We start from the raw sequence: 22,022 nt of genomic DNA, 5'->3' as shown, positions 1-22,022 counted from the left end.
TGAGTGCCTCATCATGAACAGTCATCGCAAATTCATTAATGATCAGTCGTGAAAAATAATTGCATTCATTTGATCAAAACGAAGAGTGTTCATTTGTAGCTTGTACTCAAAGGCAGCAGTTGTTTGTATTCTGTCTGTTCATTTCTCAGTTGTATTGTTCCATAAAGGCCATTTCACATTACTCATGTCGTCGGTGCTCAAATGCAGCAAACTCTAAGGAGCGATGCACAGTTCAAACGCTGTAACGTGACATGCTCGGACTCAGACAGGCGGTCTTGTTTGCTGCTGACCTTGCAAAGCATCACCAATGATTACTGGACAGTTCATCCTGACATAAGGAGAATCCGAATGGAAGAGAGTTTGATCCTGCATATCAAGCTGTACGATGTATCGTCAAAGCAATATTAAGGCATTCTGAAAGTGATTTATGACCAAAAAAAGACATGCATGTAATTAGTTTTGTTTTCTTAAAAAAAGATTATTCACAATTATTTCCATGTGATCAATACTAAATTGTTTAAAATGTAACAATTCTCATTTTAGCATTTTATATAACATCAAATATTAGATCAACTCTTCAAGTTGCTGTCAGACGAGCCACATTTTCTCTGTGCATAGTGATCCACGGATGTTTAGATGTGCCGCGGACAGTTTTAGTGCCATCTAGTGGTTCAGAAGACCAACGAAAGATCTGCAATACTGAGGCGCTTTTACCGCAGGCAAACATTCAGATCTTTGAAGGGTCTGTCAGCTTTCATCTGCGGCCGTCTTTTTCTCTGCTTCACAAACACCCACACATTTGTCATCTCGGCTTCATAAAGGATTCCTATTTTTCGCTCTGCTCTCTAAAACGCCTCTGTTCAAGGCATCATTTATAACCGTGTGCCTTTCATGGTGATGGTTTAAATTTAAGGTTATTTCTATCTCGGTTTGCAGCTTGTCTCGCCTTTTTTTTTCCCCAGCATTTTCAGTCTGTGATCATCTCTAGGCTCTGCTACTAACTAGTTAACAGCTAAAGTGCGTTGCCTCCGAGGAAATTGACCAGTTCTACCCCACCCTTAGAGAAATCACTCATAGCTAGTTCTCTGTGCAGTATAAACTGTATTAGTGTGTATGTCCTGCTTAATGGCTTCATGATGTGCATTTCAGGGGACATCTGGACCAGACCCAACTACTGTGTACGTGGACATGAGAGCTCTACGCCACGACAGGTGAGAGATTTAATAATAGAATTCACTGAGGAATCGAAGTGGAGAAAGTTGTTAAATGGTGATAATGGAAATGAGTCCAGTGCGCTGTGATTGGAGTACTGGTCGTCAATAGAGGTTTTCCATTAAACGCTGTTGCTGGTGATATTCAGAGAGTAGAGTGTATTATGTCTGATAAAATGTTGCTATGAATTATATATATTTTCATATAATAGCAAATTGAGCTTGTACTTTTTCTTTATATTGTGGTGTTATATGATGTAAAGTTGAAAGATATAGCATACATTTCTTATTGATAATCTTATCTTTTAGTTTTTGTGCATTAAGCGAATAAAGAAAAGAATCAAATTAGAGGAAGTACCTTTCAAGAATTAGACAAACATTTGAATTACCACATATTAATTGAAGTATAAACAATTTAGTTGTTGAAATTCCATTCAAATATATTTATCTGTTGAATTCATTCATTTTAGCGTATTTGTTGAATTTCCATCAAATATACTTAGTGATATATTAAATTTTTCAAACATTGTGAAAAATATTAAGTGTGATATTATAAAGGTAGATTTTATCAAGTTTTTACTAAATTAAATAATTGGCTTTCATATTGTCATATACATAAACGTATACTTTACGTCTACTTAAGTTGACAACCTATCTTCCAAAACCCTAATTTTAATTAATTGTAAAAACTTCAAGTACTTTTTTTTTTTTTTTTTTTTACTTTTCAAAATATCCACAATTAGTCATGATTTCTGACCTGTGGTTGTAATATGAAATTCAGTAAATGTTACAATCAGTTCTCACAATAATAATAAAATAAAACGTTTTTCAAAAGACAATAGTTGCACTATATGCACATGCATCTTTATAGTTTTTAGTGTCTTGCTCACTCTGAAAAATATTTGTTTTTACTCAGGAGTGTTGGAATGTGTTTGTGAAAATGTCATTAGTCGTGTCTGCACTTGTGTTTATGAGCTGATAATTGATCATTTTTCAGGAAAGCAACAGTCTGCTTGTTTTTTCCTCAGAGTGCGTCTGGTCGAGCGAGGCTCCCCACACAGTCTCCCCCTCATGGAGTCTGGAAAGGTACCTGCAGGGCACTATACAACAATCTCAGTTCGACTCCATCTGGCTGTGTGTTTTGAGATAATTATTAAATTAAAATCTCAATTTCATCCTCTTCCAGATTTTACCTGGAGTTCGAATCATCATCGCCAATCCTGAGACGAAGGGTCCGCTGGGAGACTCCCATCTAGGGGAGGTGAGTGCGTATTTCAGGACAAAGATCAAATCTTAATCATCTGTGGCTCTGACTTCATGTGTTCCTGGGCTGTTTTTGTCCCTAGATCTGGGTCCACTGTGCCCATAATGGCAGCGGTTACTTCACAGTGTACGGCGATGAGGCCCTGCAGTCTGATCACTTCAACTCACGCTTGAGCTTCGGAGACACGCAGACCGTATGGGCGCGCACCGGCTACCTGGGCTTCCTCCGCAGGACCGAACTCACAGATGCAAGTGGAGGTGATCATGCATCTTTGGTTGTAGTTTCATTTGTAGTCAAAGAATGATACTGACATCCTCTGTGTTTCCAGAGCGGCATGACGCTCTGTATGTAGTGGGTGCTCTGGATGAAGCCATGGAGCTGAGAGGAATGAGGTATCACCCCATCGACATAGAGACCTCTGTGATACGCACCCACAAGAGCATCATGGAATGGTACGACAAATGGAAATAGAAATGGTCTTTTCTAACCTGAGTATCTTTTTTGTTTCATTTTTTATTTTTTTATTTTTATTGTATTGACATTTAAAATTTGGCCATTTATTTATTTATTTAAAGATTAACATGTTTAATGAAATTAAAACACTTAAAACTTAAACTTTTGATATTCAGATTTATACTGTTTTATCTAAATAAATGAAAACAAAACATAAAAATAAAATGTATCAAACTGCTAATTTGTTTTGATATTAAAATGTATAATATCTACACTAAAATTCTGTAAAAAAAAAAAAAAAAAAAATCACATTTATTTATTTGATTAAAATGTAGACTACAAGAAAACTAAAACTGAACTAAATTCGGATTAATAGATTTTTCAAGTGTGTACTGATTATACTATTATGTCTAAATAAATTACAAATAATATACTTAAATTAATTTTAGTTTTATGTACTTATTTTGATATTAAACTGTATACTATTTACACCATAATTTCGAAATAAATTAAATTAAATTCTACTTAAATTCTACATCATAATGTAACAATTTATAGTATTAAAAATGTATATTGCTTTTTTAGATTAACTATTACAACATTAAATGTATTATGTTTTTTAAATAAAATTTCAAATAAAACTTCAAATAAAAAATTTCATAAAACTTAATTTTTGTCCTTATCAGTTGCCCCCATCAAGAGCGTCACAAGGCATTTTATCAGTGAAAGCTCAATTAGCAGTTGTATTTTAAACATCACCAATGTTCTGATTGGTTAAGATATATTTTGTCATCCCAAATCAGCAGTTGTCACTGAAAATAAATGACTTCCTGTAACTTTGTCGCTACTAATCACCGTCAGTGTGAACGGGCCTTTAGAAAGGACGTGTTTTAAATGAACTGATCTGTTTGTTTCAGTGCTGTGTTTCCCTGGACCAACCTGCTGGTGGTGGTCGTGGAGCTGGAAGGTTCGGAACAGGAAGCTTTGGACCTGGTTCCTTTAGTCACCAACGCGGTCCTGGAGGAGCACTACCTGATTGTAGGTGTGGTGGTGGTGGTGGACATCGGCGTCATTCCCATCAACTCTCGCGGAGAGAAACAGAGGATGCACCTGCGAGACGGCTTTCTAGCTGATCAGCTGGACCCCATTTATGTGGCATATAACATGTAGCATGAGTGTACGCGTGGATGGATGTTCGTGGCACATGACCGCTTGGACGATCTACAATCTTCTGTGAATGGACACTTACTGAAAGAAACTAAACAGAAAAATGGTTTGACAGAAGGATTCAGTCTCCTGAAGGGAAGAAGAATCGCCTTTGCTTCTGCTTGTGTGCGCGTCGCTTTGTTTTCACGTGAGGTGTTGCGACATCATTCATTTTTATCCCGCCCTACACGAGCGAAGCCTATTTTTAAATATCTGCATACTGTGGCGAAATGTGCATTTTAAGTTTCCCGATGATTTGGAGTAACTTGTTGAAAGTAGACATGCTATCAAACACACTGGACGCCATTCCTGTCCATTTAAAAAAAAAAAAAGGTACAACATCAACTTGTTACATTTGTACGTACGTGGCAGCCGTCCTTCAGCAACTTGCCGGTTTAGTTTTTCAACCTTTGTAAATGTTCTCAAAGAGCAGGACGCAAAAACTGAGAAAAACCGTCCCCTGCTTTTTCCGATTCCTCCATGTTTAATATCATTGTACAAAGCTGAAGGTGAACACAAAGTCGGTTGATATTGTGTAATTATGTACAGATAATAGTTCTTATTTATTTTGCTCTTTTTAGAACTGGTGAGCGAAGACATTTGGAAATGTTTTCCTCATTAAATAATATTGCTGATATAAAACATTGTATCATCTTGAGTGAGTAGTATCACATCAAGTCTATGTAAAAATATAAATATACAAACAAATATATATATAAAAAATAAAAAAATATATATAAAATAAGATCTACGAATCACCAATGATGCATTTCTAATGCAGTACATCCCACTTGCATGGTGTCTGTTGTAGAGAGAATCAACTGACCAATCGAACGGTTAATAAATTCGACCAATCGAACGGTTAATAATAGGAACTCATAGGACTTTCAAGATGATGTCAAACATGCGGAACAAATGCTTCAGGTTTTCTAATGGATACTAAAACGCTACGCCCTTTCCGAGAGAAAACGAACCCTAAAAATGTGCCTGGAATCTAGTTTACATTTGCTTTTATGACTAATCTGCACCGCGATTTGTTGTGTTTTTATTTGCTTGGATAGTTTTTTTTTTACTCGTTTTATATCATTTTTGGGTGACTGCATCATTATTTATTGACGAGCATTTTACACAATTGCGTTTTAGTTTACTGCTCAAACATCACATTTGTTACCATTCGTAAGCGTTCGAATCATAATTTAACGGACTAACACAGATTTTGGTATTTTCATAAAATAACTTTTACGTTAGTGCCAAACGGTTTACTTTCAACCCCAGTCAGCTCACGTGAAATGGATCAAGTTTTTAATCGGCTTATGTGGGGAAATCGCCTACATGCTAAATAAATGCCGGCATATTGTTGGCACAAGCAATATGGGCAAAGCATGAAACATGACCGACTGGCTATAATAATGCAAACAATAGTGAAGAGAGAAAAAAGAAGCGTGCCATTATTCTTCATTGTACCAGCTGCATTAGAAGTACGCATTTTCTGAGCACCATTCAATCGCCATGACAAAACGGAGCAGGCCTATTCAGGATTTTCTTCTTTTCTTTTCCACATCCTGCCTCAGCGATTGAGAACACGGCAAGCTTTTGACAATAATTTTGCAGTCAGATATCAGCACCCTCTGGCCTCCTTGAGGTCTGTCTTTATTTAACGCAACCTTTCATTTCATGTCATTGACGTCAATTCTGTGTCCAGGAACTGAGTTTACCCTTATTCAGAAAGCAACGATGCAATGTTCCCTTTTTTTTTTGTCTGTTTGTTTTTAAAAGATGAAGGAAAGATGTCTTAACCTGTTCGGAAACTTTATTGTTGTCATTCCCATACAAGCAGGAATGTTTCCCCATTTTGAAAAGGAAAAAAAAAAATGTGCACACAACTTTCAACCTGTGAAGTTATTTCCCTTTTTTTTTTTTTGGAAATCTGGACTTAAGTGAGAGAGTCTGCATGGTGTATGTAAATATTGTTGGTTAGAGGAAAAAATTACAAAAAAAAATTATTTTGTATGGTGCAGGTGTGTTTGAAATTCTGTTTTGTACACGATTAAAAGTATTAAATTACACTTTTATAGAAGCCTGCTTTGGCCTACGTTCACAAAATATGGTGCAATAAAGTGCTTTGATTGGTAAATTTGTCTTTTGAAATTTGCGATGCAAAAAGACGCAAAACAACCACCGGTTGATATGTTTATTTAAACATAGTACTGTTACATAACGTAATGCAAGAAAGGGGAAAACGTTTACATCACATTTTAATTTGTATGCACATGAAAGACAGGTGTTTGTATAGCAGACTTCTTGCTGGGTGTCGAAATTCTCAGTAGTCATTACTCTGTCCGCATAAATATAAGTTAAAAATAAATTTAAAAAAAGGGTTACTTGCAATTACAAAGTGGTGTCAAATTACCCTAGAAAACCAAAAAGGAGACATACTGCATCACCGATGACACGCAAGAACGCAGATTAACGTTTAGCCCAAAATAAGGTACACACAACCTGGTTTCATGCAGACTGGAATGGAACATATTACCGTTATCACTTTTTCTTTTTTCTTTTACAGATTGACTTTATCAAGTACGTAGTTAATGTGTTCATGAAATGTACATATGCTAACGTGCAAACGTCATCAGTCACTGTTAGCTGCAAACAGTTATTTACATGTAGTGCAACAGTGAGGTTGGGAAGGGAGCGAGAGAAAGAGAACTAGGGCAGGACAGAAACCTGAATGTAGCAGACGTGATTTAAGACGCATCCAGAACTTTAGAGGGAAACAGAATACAGGTTCACGTAGATGTGAATCTGTGCAAAAACATTAGAGAAGGACCTCACGATCCCCTTCATCCTTCAACTGATTGGTTCTCCTGGTCGACAGTCAAAACTCTCTAAAGATAGATCTTTCTTAGAAATGTATTGCAATAAAGGAATAATAATTTGCCTAAAAATTCTAATTTTGTCATTCATTCACCCTCACGTCATTCCAAACCCGTCTGACTGATGTCTTTCAAAAAACACAAAAGGAGACGTTTAGCAGAGTGTCCAAGCTGCCCATTTCTGTGCAATGAAAGTGGATGGGGACCAAGCACAGCCATTTACTTTCATTGAGCAGCATTTCAGAAAGCCAAACAGGTTTTAATAATTTGAGGGTATGATGACAGAACTTTTATTTTTATGTAAACTATCCTTTTAACTTCTCTCTTAGGTCAAAAAGTGCCATGAAAGGTCATTCTTAAAGATAAAACCCTATAGCTAGAATTTCTGATTGTTTAATTTACACTGATCTCTGTACAATCTTAAAATTCTGATAAAGTTTAGATTTTTAATGGGATCTTTTTCTGGGATGTTTTTTTTTTCTGTTTGGGAGCACTGGGAATAGTTCATACGAACAAATTCGCCCACACTAACAAAACCTCTTTAAAGATTCTACTCCGTAAAGATGTCGTACACTTAAGCTACAGAAATGGACCCCAAAATCAGCACATCATTTAGTTTTGTTCATTGAAAATGAAAAGGCCTATTTAAAAGTGTAACCACGAAATGTGCATATTCATTAAAGGAAGATTGTATCATTCAGACAGACATGACCCTGCCATCTCTAAACCCTGTTCCCAAAAAAAGAAAATGACATCACAACCACTGATAAAAAACAAACTGTCGAGTTTAAAAGCACCAACTTCACTCAATGCAGGAGGCTGACATGATTCGCTTTTATAAAAAAAAGTCAAATATCTACATAGCTTCAGATTAAGTTGTTTAAAAAGATTACTAGTACTTCACATTTCAGCTAGTCTGTATGCAAGCAAGGCTGATTTCCGTCATACAGCAAATAAAAGGGTAAAAACAAAAAGGAATACGCAATGAGATACCGTTAAAAATCCAAACATACAACCATCTTGACGAGGATTGTGAAATCCCGCGCCGGCTGCCCTGTTAGCATTCACCGCAACTCAGTAAAATGTTCTGGTAGAAGTGTCCTACGAGCTTGAGTTTAAAATGCTGGCTAAAAATCAAGAATCCATGGGCAGGGGGAAGGTGGTGAGTGCTAAAATCTATCCAATAGCGCGGCTCGTGGATGGGTGGAGTCGCATGGCCCTCTGCAGCTCATCTCTTCCGGCGGCAGGTACGTTTGTGATCGGCGTGCCAGTGCTCCTGCTGGCATTTGATGGAGCAGTACGACGTGTTCCAGCAGCAGTGGTACATCGCCTCTTCTTCACAGTTGTAACACTGAAAGACAGAATAAAGAGAACAATGAGATGCTAAAAGACTTGCACACAAGAGTTTTGTCCAGTAAAATATCCTCCTGAAATCAACATTCTTATTTGTGCATTTCTATTGAAACAAGATGTAAAAGCGCCCTTTCCCTTTAAAAAAAATAAAGTTGAATGGGATCATTAGATTGGACAAAAATCTGAGTGCAGGATGAGTCATCAATATCTTTGGTTTGTTTTCACAGTAGAAAACTCAATTTTAAGTGCGTTTATCTGCTAAAAGTTATGTTTTTGTCAACACTTAGCACACTATCTTAGAGATTAACCTCAAAAATAACATGTGGACTAAAAGCCAAAAAAAAAAAAAAAACATTATTTTGAGAGGTTATGCCTAGTACTGGGGGTGGTTGATATGACCTAAATCTTGTGTCACAAGAAGAGACATTTCACAAAAACAATACTATACTTATTTTTGCTAGAAATAAGGTTACAATACCAATATATGAAATGTAACAATTTGATTGCACCAAGGTTTTCAAGCAAATAAATAAAACACTTTTTTTCACTATGAATTAAATGGTTATTTTTAATTAAAGCTAAAAAAGTTATTAAATTAAGAGTGTTTGTTTAACATTAATAACAGACAGAAGCGGAATTCCACTTTTTATGTTCAACTGCTCACGTTCAGTTTAAACAATAAGCAGCAATGTCACGTGCTTTGGCCCTTTTTGTCCGCGTGCGAGTGAACGCAGCTCTTTTTCGGGACATAATGTGCTTTTATCAACTAATTTTAATATGTTTGCTCCAAGGAGTCATCTAACGCGTATTCAAATGTTTATACATGAAGCGATTACACGACGATATCACGTACTGGACAAAATCATAGTTGCCTAGTCACAAGGTATTGTTTCAGAGCCATACAGAGAACAACAAAATGACTGGGTGGTGATAGTTTTCTCAATAATGTGTCATTATTCAGGTTAACCAACTAAATTAGACTCCGTTCATCTACAGAGGAATAACACATCACCACATCTCATTATTGACTCAGACAATGATTGTTCTTCATTTCCTAATTCTGCCCTCAGAGCTGCAACATTTCCCACGAGACAATTTTGGAGCTCAGGTGAGTAATATGCTGGAGAACCATTTCTCATCTCCTAGCAACACATAGAAGTTATAAATAGATTGTAAATACAACAACATGTTGGCTAAATTCATTTTGCATGGGGAAAAAAAACTAATCTAATTAGAAAAATAATGAAGATCAGATTCTTAAGAAGATTTCAGGAGGAGATGCTCTTCAACAGATCATGAGTCACATGTGAAGGAATTTTATCTGAGTTTAGAAACATTATATTAGCAATCATAATGCATTCAAAATCTGCGTACTATTTTTTTTTTCCATTCCAGAATTGGTTTCGATCTGGTGGAACGGAAGCTTCTAAAAGTCATAACTTTTTTTTTTTTTTTAAATACAAATGTTGCATCTGATCAGTAACTAGGGAGTAGTGCATGTGCAAAAATGTGCAGTTTTGAATGTTACAGCATTATTGCAACATTTAACCCCTTTATATTCTTTTTTTTTTTTTACAAAAATGTACTTGAATCATCACATTAAATTCATAAGAACAAAGAATTTGACTGCTCAAAACCAGTCCAAATTTGATAAAACCTACATGTTCATTTTGTTACAAAACAACATGTAAATTACTCTGGAATGTTTCAAACAAAATATAAATAGGATACATTTTTCATGCTGCAATGGTTTATCAATAGGGGTGCATATTGATGGTGCATTGATGTTTATTAACAAAGTTCAGTTACAAAAGCATGTACAAGATATAGGAAAATCTAAAAATATATTTTACAGAAGTATTTTGACCAAGTCCATAGATCATAATAAATCTGAATAAAATCATGTGCAAAGTTGATACCCATGTCAGAGTGGACCTGAACTCAATACTTAATAACTAGAAATTTAATATTTCTTGATAGTTTTTCAAAGTTTGCTACTATAAACCAAGGATTTTTTTCTTTTTTTATCACTATATCTCTTCCATGTCAAAAGACCTTTATGCAGCATGATTGGACTGTCTGGTGGTTCTAACAGTTTGTATTTACACAAAAGATCTTCTGAAAATTCACTCACCCACTGCTTCTTCTTGGTCTGGGAAATAAGTTGTTTGTGCTGAGCTACCATCTTTTTCATCTCCTCCATGAGCTCCTCTTTGCATTTCTCCTTCACCTGTTTGCACTTTCGGTCCATCTCGGCCTGCGTGCTGGACACGGCTTTGTTCACCGCCTGCCTTTTCTCTTCCTCCATCTCTGCTCGCAACTGTAAGGACAATCACATTGCTGAGTTTGCTGCAATTTCCCCCTTTTCCACCAACTTTCTTGGAGGAAAAGAGGGTATCTTTGAATCTGGCCACAAGAGGGAGCCAAAGAACGTTCCTCACCTTGTCCAGAGCCTCTTTCAGAACGCGTTCGGTTTCACGCTTGTTCTCCGCTTTCATCATTTCTTTAACGTCGTTGAAGATCTTGGTGTATTTGTCGTGGCACATGTTTTGGCAGCTGCCTTCGTTGAGCGTCTGAGTGCCTCTGGGTACCATGCGAGGACCTGGTGAGGAAGAGGACGAAGACGAGCCAGACTTTTTGGTCTGGGTGGAGACAGATGTACGTTCTGGTTGATGTGGAACAGCTGTTGGGATCTCCTGGCTTGAGCTGACAGCCTCCATCTCAGGCTCCGGTTCCTGATATAACAGCAGGTGATGTGAACTCTGTACATCACATCTCATTCAATAAACCGGATATATTACAAACCTCTTCTTTGGGCTCGGCGACTTGGGAACGGCGGCTCTTTTTAGCTTTGGGCTCTTGGTTGCCTTTCAACTGTCAACAACATAAGAAACCCAGATATTAAATAAAGCAAAGCCAGTCTTGCATATTTAAAAATGAAATGGGACTTGTCACCAAAATGCTCACCTGTTCATTGGATGTGGAGGAGATGCTTGACTCCGCCTCTTCTTGTCGGTCTTCCTGTCTCTCGTGTCTGTCCGACCTGTCATGCTTCTCTTCCAGCTTCCCCTTCCAGGTTCGGCCCTCCCTCAGGAAGCGCTGATGGAGCTCCAGTTCATCACACGCCTTCTTCCACCCCGAGCTGCGCTTCACCTGCAGCTGCTGCACGTTGATCGTGATCTCCTGGATGTTGTCAGAAGGAATCCATGCCCTGCAGCACGACAGACACAAGTGTGCTAGTTTCACAAGCTAATTTGGCCACATACAGATCTATACCAGGTCTTAGGGCTGTGCAAAATTTTTTTTATGTGATTTTCATGCGCATCTCATTAGTAAAGACGCTCCTGTAATTAGAAGTATAACTCCAGCACGTGCGTTTGGATCAGGGTTGCCAGGTTTTCACAACAAATCCTGCCCAGTTGCTTCTCAAAACTAAACCAATCACGTTTCCAGGAGGTTCCCCGATAAAAATGCTTCCCGGGATTACAATATAAGTTTTTTAGCAGGGTTGATTGGTAAAATTAGCATTTTAGGGGCTAAATATCACGTTATTTGTATTGGGGTCGCTGTGACCCGCGGACATGAAAAAGAACCTCAGACTTGGCAACACCGGTTGGCATATACTACACTGAGCCGTAATTCACTGACAATCTACACAAAATCGATGTTAAAATCGCAGGCGATTCTATGTTGATTTTGAAAACGATTTTGTGTTAGTTGTCGGTAGACTACAGCTCTGTGTAGTAACTGCCGCTCCACCTGAACTAGTGTTGCCAAGTCTGCGGTTGTTTTTCATGGCCGTGGTTTGAAGCAACCCCAATACCAATAACGTGATATTTAGCCCCTAAAATGCGAATTTTACCAAGGCAACCCTGCCAAAAAATGTATATTTTAACCCCGGGAAGGAATTTTTATCGGGGAACCTCCTGGAAACGTGATTGGGCTAGTTTTGGACTAGTTTTAAGAAGCAACTGGGCAGGATTTGTTGTGAAAACCTGGCAACCCTGATCTGAACACACATGCTGGAGATATACTTCTAATTACAGGAGCGTCTTTACTGATGAGATTTGCATGAAAATCGCATTCGATTTTTTGCACAGCCCTACCAGGTCTACAATTAGTTGAGACAAAACTAGCTTTCGGTAGGGCTGGGTGATACAAAAACCACAATTTTATACAGATATTATTATTTACGTACATATACATTATATGCACACACATTTACTTATTCAAACTGGGATTGAATAATTGCACGTAACATTAAGATGAAGCTTCGGAAGTCTTGTGATTGCCTTTTTAAATCAATATTTGTTCATTAGCCTAATGTAACCTGAGGCTCACCTTTGGTGCTGGTGACCAAAGAACCGGACATCCACCTGACCGCCCTCCCTCTGCATCACCTTGGCTGGCCAGTAACCAAATCCCTTCATCCTGGCCCACACCAGCTCATGAGTCGGACTCTGATCACAGACAAACATCCTTAAGTACATTCACAAATCACATAGAAATCTGCAAGAATTAATGTGTACGTCTGTGCTTACACATGGGTAACAGAACCAGTTGTCGGGTCGTGCGTTAGAGAGATAGAAGCAGTGTCTGCACAACATTAACTCGTTCAGCTGGAACAGAAATAATTGCAAAATAACAACAACAACAAAAAATTACCTATTAACATAAAAACATTGTCAAAAATCTATACAGGGAAGCCTAAAGCTGCAGTTGGTAACTTTTGACGCTCTAGCGGTTAATAAACAGAACTGCTTGCGTCTTGCGGAAGAACATTGTAGCCGGAACTACTTCTCTCTGTTTATGTCTATGAAGAATCACAAAAGTACTGGGTTACTCTGCCGCGGTACCCCCGAAACAATCTAAAATAGTCTGAATATAAACACTTATTATAGGTGCACACTAGTGATTCAGGACAAGCTAAAAACACGGTTTGGAAAATGGATTCATGGTGTACTCGCTTATTATATACATTTTTCTACATTTTGAACGCAAACAAAGTTACGGACCGCAGCTCTGATTGGTTGTTTCTTACCAGGAGCGGATGTATTTCTGCAAATGGCAATAGGACCACTGGGAGGAGCCAGAGGAGCTTGATTTTTTCACAGATTATCTGTCTCATATTCTACCGTCAGGACATAATGACAGGTTTAATAAATATGTAAAAAATATATTTTTACAAAAGTTACCTACTGCAGCTTTAACCATGATTGTTAAGTGACTTAAACAAGTTTAAAATTCCAGCTGTTTGCTCAGGCTGACCTCATGGCATGTGTCATTGTAGAGAAGTCTTGCAATTTCGGTCTGATCGCTGTTGACTGTTGGCGGAGAATGTGGATTAGGTCGAGTTTACACTTTTTGCATTTTACATAAATCACACTTTTGGTTCGTATTGGCTCACCTCCATGAAGAATGGCAGTGTTGTGAACAATAAGCTGAGCGTCAGCCCTGAACTCCTCGAAGCTTTTGTATTTCCCCTCTGAGATGTTCTGTAGGGGAACAGAAGACACATGAGGACAAGCTGAGGCTGACGGTGGGACATGATCTTTGAACCGTTTCTCCTAGTGTTTGATCTGTGTACCTCTTGTATGTTATCCACATCCAGAGGTGAGTGAATCAGTCTTTTGTATATGGGTTGCTTTGACTCCTTGCCTCTCTTGTGCAGGTCCACAGCCTGAAAGATGATAAAAGGAAAGAAATCTGCTTCACATTTAAAAAAAAACGCGTGTGGGGGAAAGGCTTGATTTCTACCCGATTAGTATGGAAAGAAAGTGAGAAGTGAAAGTGTGAAAACCCACCCTTTCCTTCATGCGTCCGAGAATGAACTTGAGGCATGTTGTCATTTCCTGTTTGCTCAAATTCTTCCTTTTACTGCCCTGTTAGTAAACATCACCACAAGAAACAAATGGCTCAATAACTACATCATAATCTGAGGTGAAACACTCTTAAAATGCATTTGGGGGTTTAATGGTCACGAAAAAATTAAATAAATAAAAATTAAACCACAAACATGCATTTCACATTTACACTACTGAATTTACACTACTGTTCAATAGTTTTTTTAAGAAGTCTCTTATGCTCACCAAGGCTGCATTCATTTGATCTAAAATACAGTAAAAACAGCAACATTGTGAAATATTATTACAATGTCAAATAACTGTTTTGTATATTAATAGATTTTAAAATATAATTTAGTCCTGTGATGGCAAAACTGAATTTACAGCAGCCATTACTCCAGTCTTCAGAGTCCTTCAGAAATTATTCTATGCTGTCATTCTAATTTACTGACATTTTTAATAATAATCCTATTCTTTCCATCAAATAAAAATTATCCTAAACTATCAGTTGTTGCCAAAGCAACATAAGAATGTGGCAAATTAGTGTATCAGCTAAAGTGGCTTTGAACATCTAATTCAGTCAGAATTTTCAATCTGATCTACCGTATTTTCCAGACTATAAATCACACTTTTTTTCATGGCTGGTCCTGTGCCTTATAGTCAGGTGCGACCTATTTATCAAAATTAATTGGACATGAACCAAGAGACATGAACCAAGCATTACCGTCTACAGCCACCAGAGGGCGCTCTATGCTGCTGTAGACTGTAATGTTTTCTCTTGGTTCTAAATAAATGCGACTTATAGTCCGGTGCGACTTATATTAGTTTTTTTCCTCGTCATTACGTATTTTTGGACTGATGCGACTTCTACTCAGATGCGACTTTTAGTCCGAAAAATACGGGTAGACGTTTTCTAACGAACTCTCTATACCCACCCTGCAGATGCCGCACTGCCAGTGAGAGGTTGTGTCCCGTGGCCTCTGGTCTTCAGACACACATCGGAGGTGGTAGACACGGAAGCAGCCGTCACACTCCAGCACGTCTCCAGGAAGGTGACACTCGAAGCAGTACCAGTCATGACTTTCTGCTTCCCAGTCCTGAAACACACACAGTATAGTAATGCACATCCCCGCCCACCTGGGCCACCGCCAAGCCCCCCCGGGAACAAAACCACCAATCCAGGAACGATTATTCTTTTCACGACCTGCAAGTAAGTTCTTGACGATATGGATTGAAGATCAGCCCTCTTACTCTGAAAAGTTTTTTTAATTGGTGACCAGAGCCTTGAGAGACTACCGTACTCAAGCAGAAGTAAAAGCACCAACAACATGCAAAAAGCTTTTCGCATGTCAATTAGGTTTTTATAAATATGTTTTATCCAATGTATTTAAATATTATTATTTACATTGTTTTAATTTTATAATATATATATATATATATATATATATATATATATATATATATATATATATATATATATCTCAACATTCGAAGTTAAGAGAACACAGAGTATGAGGGCTGCACTTCTATAATTAGCAGTTTTTCCAAAGCACCAAGAAAGCAAAAATATAAAACCTGCTCATTAGTTATAATAATGTAATGTAACAAACTAACATTAATCAATGTGTTTGATATTATGAGGGGAACATAATTATGTTCCATTTTTGCACTTTGGTTCAATTTACATGACCATTTTTTATGACTCAATGGTGCTTTCAAATGAAATTCTTCTTAACCATTTCCTTATTTACACAGGAAATAGTTCATAAAGCCTGTTTATAGCCTGATGAAAGCAACAGATTTTAAACAAAGAAAGTTCCACCATGTATTTTCAATTAAATGGCCATTTAAATCAAACCTTAAACATGACTAAATGTTCTTTGAAAGAAACGGTGAGCAATCACATTCTCACATGCCACGATCACATTCAACGCATGTTAAGGCTATCTTCTAAAAATATCATTGTCTACTGCACACACCTCAATACACACCAACACACACCAGAGACATTCCACCAGATTCACTTTTCTGGGTAAATTACAAAATCTGCAGGCTTTCACCAAAGTTTTACTTCAGAAAATGCTGCTACTGTGTGTAAATAGTTCTTATTCTTACCTTTAAAATAGGTTTAAACCAGTGTAAGAAGTAAACAGGTGTTTGAAGCAAAAATGCTAATACAGTGACAAATTCCCTTTAAATAACTGATATGTTTCATAAGAAGAAATATAATAATTGTTCATATTCATAAATATAGATTTCTAATTATTTACACAAGGAATTTCTATTCGGCATATATGGAACATGCCCTTATAAATATAAAAATGGAGAAATCAGCTCTGAATGTGCAAATATTGTTCTTGAATAAGCAAGTTAACTGCTGACACTGGTCTTAGCCCTGATAAACACCTTGGCAAAACACTGCTCTGACTGTGACTGGTTCTGACACTGACATACAAATCTTGCAAAATTTGATTTGAAAACATGTAAGATTAATGTGTGGGAAGCATACGCACATCTTGGATAAGAGCTTCAGAAGGCAGAGAGGGCTAAAGAAGAGAGAAATCACTAATAATGAGCATTCAGTGACAAAACAAGGTGCACAAAACCTCACACAGCACAGCACTGAAGTGAACGAAGCTTGTCGATGCCAGTATAAATAGTGTGTACTATCATGATATTTTGATTGGCCGTTAAATAGAAGGTGCATTATTGATTTCAATTTAATGGAAAATGTTAGATTTTGGAGGCAAATGTCTAAAGGCCACACAGAAGCTCCCTTCGTTTCAGCTGCTGTCCCATGCACAGGTTACACATACTGTTAACTAAAGGGCAGATTATGTTGTTAATTAAAGAAAATCACAACAACTGGACATGAACATACCTTGCTTCCCTCTGACATCTGCTCCTGCGATTGCAAGTGATCCAAAAAACATTGTTTAAAATCCTAATCTAAGAGCTGGGGTTGGCTGAAACTAACCACAGGCGCTCCTTGTTAGGAACTCGCAGGTGGGTGTTTGGTGTGTGTGAGAAATAACATAAATATGAATCTAGATTCGCTTGAATATTTTAATTCCAGTAATGTGGTTGGGAACAGCTGACCAATACTGCTCATATATTCACAAATATGCCATGTACAGTAAACTAGTATTCCAAAGTTTGGGGTCAGTGAGATTATTTTAAATATTTTGGAAGACGCTCACCAAGGCTGTATTTATTTGATCAAAAATACAGTAATATTGTGAAATATTACAATTTAAAATAATCGATTTCTACTTGATTACCATATTTTCCGGACTACAAGTCACACTTTTTTTTCATAGTTTGGCTGGTCCTGCGACTTATATAGTCAGGTGCGACTTATTTATCAAAATTAATTTGACATGAACCAAGAGAAATGAACTAAGAGACATGAACCAAGAGAAAACATTACCGTCTACAGCCGCGAGAGGGCGCTCTATGCTCCTGTAGTCTACACTGAGCGGCATAGAGCGCCCTCTGGCGGTTGGAGACGGTAATGTTTTCTCTTGGTTGTTGGTTCTAAATAAATGCGACTTATTGTCCAGTACGACTTATATATTTTTTTCCTCATCATGACGTATTATTGGACTGATGTGACTGATGATACTCAGGTGCGACTTATAGTCCGAAAAATATGGTATATTTTCAAATGTAATTTAGTCTTGTGATGGTAAAGCTGAATTTGAAGCTTCAGTGTCATGTGATCTTTCTCTAATCAACTGTAATATACTGATTTGCTGCTGATGCTGATTTTTTTATCATCAATGTTGAAAACAGTTTTACTGCTTAATATTTTTGTGGAGATACATTTTTTAGGATACTAAAATGAATAGAAAGTTCAGAAGAACATCTCTTGGAAACAAGAAAAATGTAACGATGCAAAAGTCATGACAGTTGTCAAAGTTGATCAAATTGAATAAAATGCATTTCTTTCAAACTGACCCCACTCTTGTGAATAGCAGTGCATGTAGAAAGGGCTTTCATACTTATCATACATATTTTTTTGAATGAAGACCACACCACTAGCTGATGAAACCTGGGACAGATATGTATATTTCTAGCTATAGCCCAAAAACAAAGAGTGCTTCCTTCAAGCATGCTCTCTCACACAGCAGAGGAATGTTTCTATGTGCTGGTGAAGTCACTGAAACATCAGCATCTACCATCCCTAATGCACACGGAGGAAGCTGACAGCTAAAAACTCACTGGGAGTTTTTTTTTAAGCTTATATATAAGCGGAGGAACCAATTAAATGTCTTATTGATGGTCTTCAGAAACACATGGCTGTGCTGGAGCCAGCAGCATATCTACATTTTGAGCTCTTTATTTCATTTGATTAATGTGTAGTAAAACCAAGCCATGTTTACCTTTAGCATTTTTATCTAGGAGGCATGTAGATTAAAGTATGTTGTTTAAAATAAACATGCTCTGGTTTATATCTCACCATCTCGTCTCCTGGGAGCCAGTATCCCTCCTGTTCGATCCCGGCCTTGGAGCCTTTACAGCCCACTGTGAGCGTCTCCACCACCAGACCGTCTTTCACAGCCAGAACTAGCTGCCTGGCCGTGTCTTTAGGGTGCATCCCATACATACGACTTAAATATCTGCACCAAAACGCACAAGGCCATCTCTTAGACATGGATTTACAAGTATACATTGATATTATTAGTATAGAGAGGAGAATTAAAGCATTTACTTTGAGATTCTATCCATGTTTGCGATTTGTTTCTGATTGCGGATGACTTCGATGGCTGACCAGACATACTGCACCACCTTGGGGTCCGCTTGCCTCTTTTTCACCACCCTTGACATTGTGGCCAGTTTCAACCTAGAATAATTAAACCAGGACAAGCCCTTGAACAAAAACTACACTGCTCACAATAAGCAAAGTACAGTCTGAAGAGATTAGGCGCTTCTATATAAAACAGCAAAATGCTAATATTTGTTTGTTTTGTCAGAGACGCATCAAATTATACACCATTTCTCTCTTGAGTGCCTCTAATTGTGCATTTTCTTCGTAGTGGACAAACAATAGATCTACACAGAAAATGGCAACAAATAATAACTTCATCATTAAGTCGCCATCTAAATGAACTCTGTTCTCTGTATAAAGAGCTCCTGCAACTATAAATCACATGTAAACCTAGGGCAGATATTCTTCTAGGATCTTCACATAAAAAAATTAAAAAAAACTTACCAGGTTAAACATTAAGCTTTCTTATAAAACTGTTAAGAACAATGGTGTTGATGTCAAAAGATACTGAAGACAGCAACAAGTTCCTCTCATTATTATAACAAGAGGAGCAGAGATTTACAGTCAAAATGACATCCATTTCTATAAAAACCCTCAGCAGACTGCAGTATATTAGAATGTGGCATGATATGACTCTCACATTTATTGCTGTTGTGCATATACTGTAAGTTACAGCTTCTACGTTCAACTGCCAGATGGTTCTTACAAAGGATAAAGAGTTGAAACTGCTTTTGTAGGCTGCTTTTTATTAATAAAAGAGCATCCAGGAATCCAAGACACACTTATTAATTAAACTGCATAAATAAAGCTTTCAAAGTAAAAGACATCAATCCAATCAGCTTTTTTTTACATGATGTAAATAAAGCCTTGGTTGAAAAATGTTCCCCTTTCAGAACAGAAATAACTTAATGTGTGGAAAGAACAAGTAAAATTCTATATAAATGTAACACTATAAATTGACTCATTAGGGGAAAAAAGAAAAACTATTTTAAGTCATTTGTACTTTATAACAAATTTCAAAGTGTTTTTTTTTCTTGTGGTCATACTGACTCCTATAGGCCTTGGTGCATTCAGTTTGAATACTAAATAATGTTGGTTTACAACAAACCTGGCTGTTATTACACTTTTAAACCACTTTGGTTGAAAGCGATACGTAGTTTAATATTGTTATTATCATTTCTGGCAACTTGGTCAATTGCATGGCTGTGCACGTGACGTCACCATGGCAGCACACATTAAGTGGCGACCCACTCCATGTAGAATAAAACAGCTTTTGTGGAATATATCTAGAATATTCACCACATGTGTATTTACATCATTTTAACGCTATTAATTTAATTACTAGTCCACATTTGTAATTAACATCATAATTCACTGAGCACTGTTTTGATGTGACCAGCGAGATCTGTTCGCTTTATTGCGCAATACATACGCAGAAAGGATGGGAACCGATCGCCTACTGGATCGAATGTTACTAAGGCAAACTTACAAGTTTTTGTGACAATCTTAACTTTTGTTCACACTAAGGTCTACAGAATGTTGCCAGTGATTTTTAAAACCCCCGCAGAAGACTACAGAACCACAACAGCTCATGTGATCCACAACCCGACTGCTGGAATGCACGGCGAAAACTCATTAAGAACCTGATAATATTAACGAAGCGATCAAAACAACGTCGTTTTAAAAGCCACGATGACTTTAACAACTGTCTGTCTTATCAGTGATAAATAAAACCCAGCGCAGGACCCGCATTTCGCGCACAGTGCCTGAAAGAAACGACAAACGTGTGTCTAACAGTCGCTAAACTATAAACATGAGGACATCGTAAACGCGCGAGCCGTTTTTGACTCGCGCTTCATATAATCAACCCGCAAACAATCGCGATTAATAACCCAAACAAATTGCAAATGGAGGGAAAAACCTTCATCGGTGCCTAGACATTCTTGTTGGTTGGTGAGCTACATGGACGCCATGTTGATCTCCCTCCCTCGCTTCTAGACAAAACCAACCAGTTGGGAGTGGATTTTTTGTTCCTCTTTGCTGCGAATGTCATGAAATCGAGCCGGTGTATGCGCTTACTCACCGCTGTCCGACAGCTGATCAAACGCCTCGCCGTTCAGTCGCACTTTAAGATGTAACGCAGCGCTGCTTACATTTGTGTTTCCGGAGTTAAATGTCAGAATTGTGGTTGGTTGGAGGAGCCCGGCCACACTTGAGAGCTCGGAGGGGGTAAACACACACTCGCGCGCACACTCTAGTCACTGGCTGTGGGAGAACTCTAGTGGCAGAACGCTGCAGTTGCGCGCTTCACTTTGCACGTCTCACATATTGAAGCTCTTTTTCTCTCTCTCTCTCTCAAGCCTTCCTACACTATGGTAGATTTTGTGCATTCATAAATGGAAAATTAAAATGTAACTTATCTAGCCTAGTTGTTTATGATTTGTGTGGCCTCTCTGTAGGATATGAGGATCACATAATCTCAGAAATGTATTTAGTATAAATCCACAGCATGTTTTGGGGCTTTGCAATGTTACATGAGCAGTTTAATTTTCACTTCAGTTTATTGGTTTGCAGCCCTATTAAAAATGTATTTTATTTCAGCTTGTTACCAAGGTAACATTTCTCATTTTCATTAAAGTAGGCTACTGAAATAAATAAAACTAAATCAGCTAAAACTAATAAATGCAAATGAATAAAAACTATATAGACGTTGTTTGTCATAGTTTCATAAACATTTATTTCCTATAAATCATAGAAAAATTATTTTGCGTAATTCTTTTTATTTTTATTTTACTAACATTTTAGGTAACTTTGTTAAGCAAGGTTGAGTTTAACAAATGCAGTAGGAATAATCACTGGCACGCGATCAATAGGGAAAACTGTGTACAGATGAACATTTTGACTGAGGTAATCATTCCTCATATTCACACAGTCTGTTTGAATCTATAAATAGCCAACTATTAAAGTGTGAGCATTAACCTGCACTAGTCTACAGATGAGCATGACTTCCTTACTTTCTTAGCTATATGTAATGTTGTTATGGGCAAT

The 22,022-nt window shown here is 37.5% G+C and overlaps 2 protein-coding genes across 19 annotated transcripts in view; one reads left to right on the top strand and one right to left on the bottom strand.

The window, feature by feature from the left end:
• The window catches only part of LOC127946537 (disco-interacting protein 2 homolog C), a 99,020-nt gene extending 92,752 nt beyond the window's left edge, over positions 1 to 6,268 (top strand). For all 13 annotated transcript variants that reach the window (XM_052543179.1, XM_052543181.1, XM_052543180.1 and 10 more), the window contains 6 exons: positions 1,150 to 1,211; positions 2,240 to 2,297; positions 2,398 to 2,472; positions 2,558 to 2,732; positions 2,804 to 2,927; positions 3,846 to 6,268. In XM_052543179.1, the coding sequence (XP_052399139.1) occupies positions 1,150 to 1,211; positions 2,240 to 2,297; positions 2,398 to 2,472; positions 2,558 to 2,732; positions 2,804 to 2,927; positions 3,846 to 4,098 (747 nt within the window). In that variant the 3' untranslated portion in view covers positions 4,099 to 6,268. The remainder of the gene's footprint in view (positions 1 to 1,149; positions 1,212 to 2,239; positions 2,298 to 2,397; positions 2,473 to 2,557; positions 2,733 to 2,803; positions 2,928 to 3,845) is intronic.
• A 43-nt stretch (positions 6,269 to 6,311) lies between these two features.
• Positions 6,312 to 21,263, bottom strand: LOC127946538 (zinc finger MYND domain-containing protein 11-like). 6 transcript variants are annotated; one of them, XM_052543182.1, is made up of 17 exons: positions 21,058 to 21,263; positions 18,918 to 19,049; positions 18,666 to 18,825; positions 17,085 to 17,108; positions 16,717 to 16,749; positions 15,139 to 15,300; positions 14,165 to 14,242; positions 13,948 to 14,040; positions 13,768 to 13,855; positions 13,629 to 13,684; positions 12,902 to 12,979; positions 12,702 to 12,820; positions 11,328 to 11,571; positions 11,166 to 11,234; positions 10,802 to 11,095; positions 10,495 to 10,680; positions 6,312 to 8,358 (listed from the first exon to the last, which is right to left on the bottom strand). In XM_052543182.1, the coding sequence occupies exons 2-17, from the start codon at positions 19,031 to 19,033 to the stop codon at positions 8,236 to 8,238; spliced, it is 1,923 nt and encodes a 640-aa protein (XP_052399142.1). In that variant the 5' UTR covers positions 19,034 to 19,049; positions 21,058 to 21,263; the 3' UTR covers positions 6,312 to 8,235. The 6 variants fall into 6 exon arrangements, with proteins under 6 accessions (XP_052399142.1, XP_052399144.1, XP_052399143.1 ...); XM_052543184.1 differs by having other exon boundaries at positions 17,085 to 17,102; positions 21,058 to 21,257; XM_052543183.1 differs by lacking the exon at positions 21,058 to 21,263 and adding an exon at positions 20,896 to 21,032.
• Positions 21,264 to 22,022: the final 759 nt, after the last annotated feature.

Source organism: Carassius gibelio, chromosome A24 (genome assembly GCF_023724105.1).
Source record: "Carassius gibelio isolate Cgi1373 ecotype wild population from Czech Republic chromosome A24, carGib1.2-hapl.c, whole genome shotgun sequence".
Taxonomy (NCBI): Eukaryota; Metazoa; Chordata; class Actinopteri; order Cypriniformes; family Cyprinidae; genus Carassius; species Carassius gibelio.
Note: the sequence above shows the minus strand (reverse complement) of the source record. Positions and strands in the feature narration are given on the sequence as shown.

Bases quoted from the DNA above. Each gene is read 5' to 3' on its own strand.
- LOC127946538 (XM_052543182.1), bottom strand. From the start codon at position 19,033: ATGTCAAGGGTGGTGAAAAAGAGGCAAGCGGACCCCAAGGTGGTGCAG. The intron at 16,750-17,084 runs GTATGTTCATGT...TCTCTTCTTTAG, and splicing joins AGATGTCAGAGGGAAGCAAG to CCCTCTCTGCCTTCTGAAGC. The intron at 11,235-11,327 runs GTGAGCATTTTG...TGTTGTTGACAG, and splicing joins CCTCCACATCCAATGAACAG to TTGAAAGGCAACCAAGAGCC.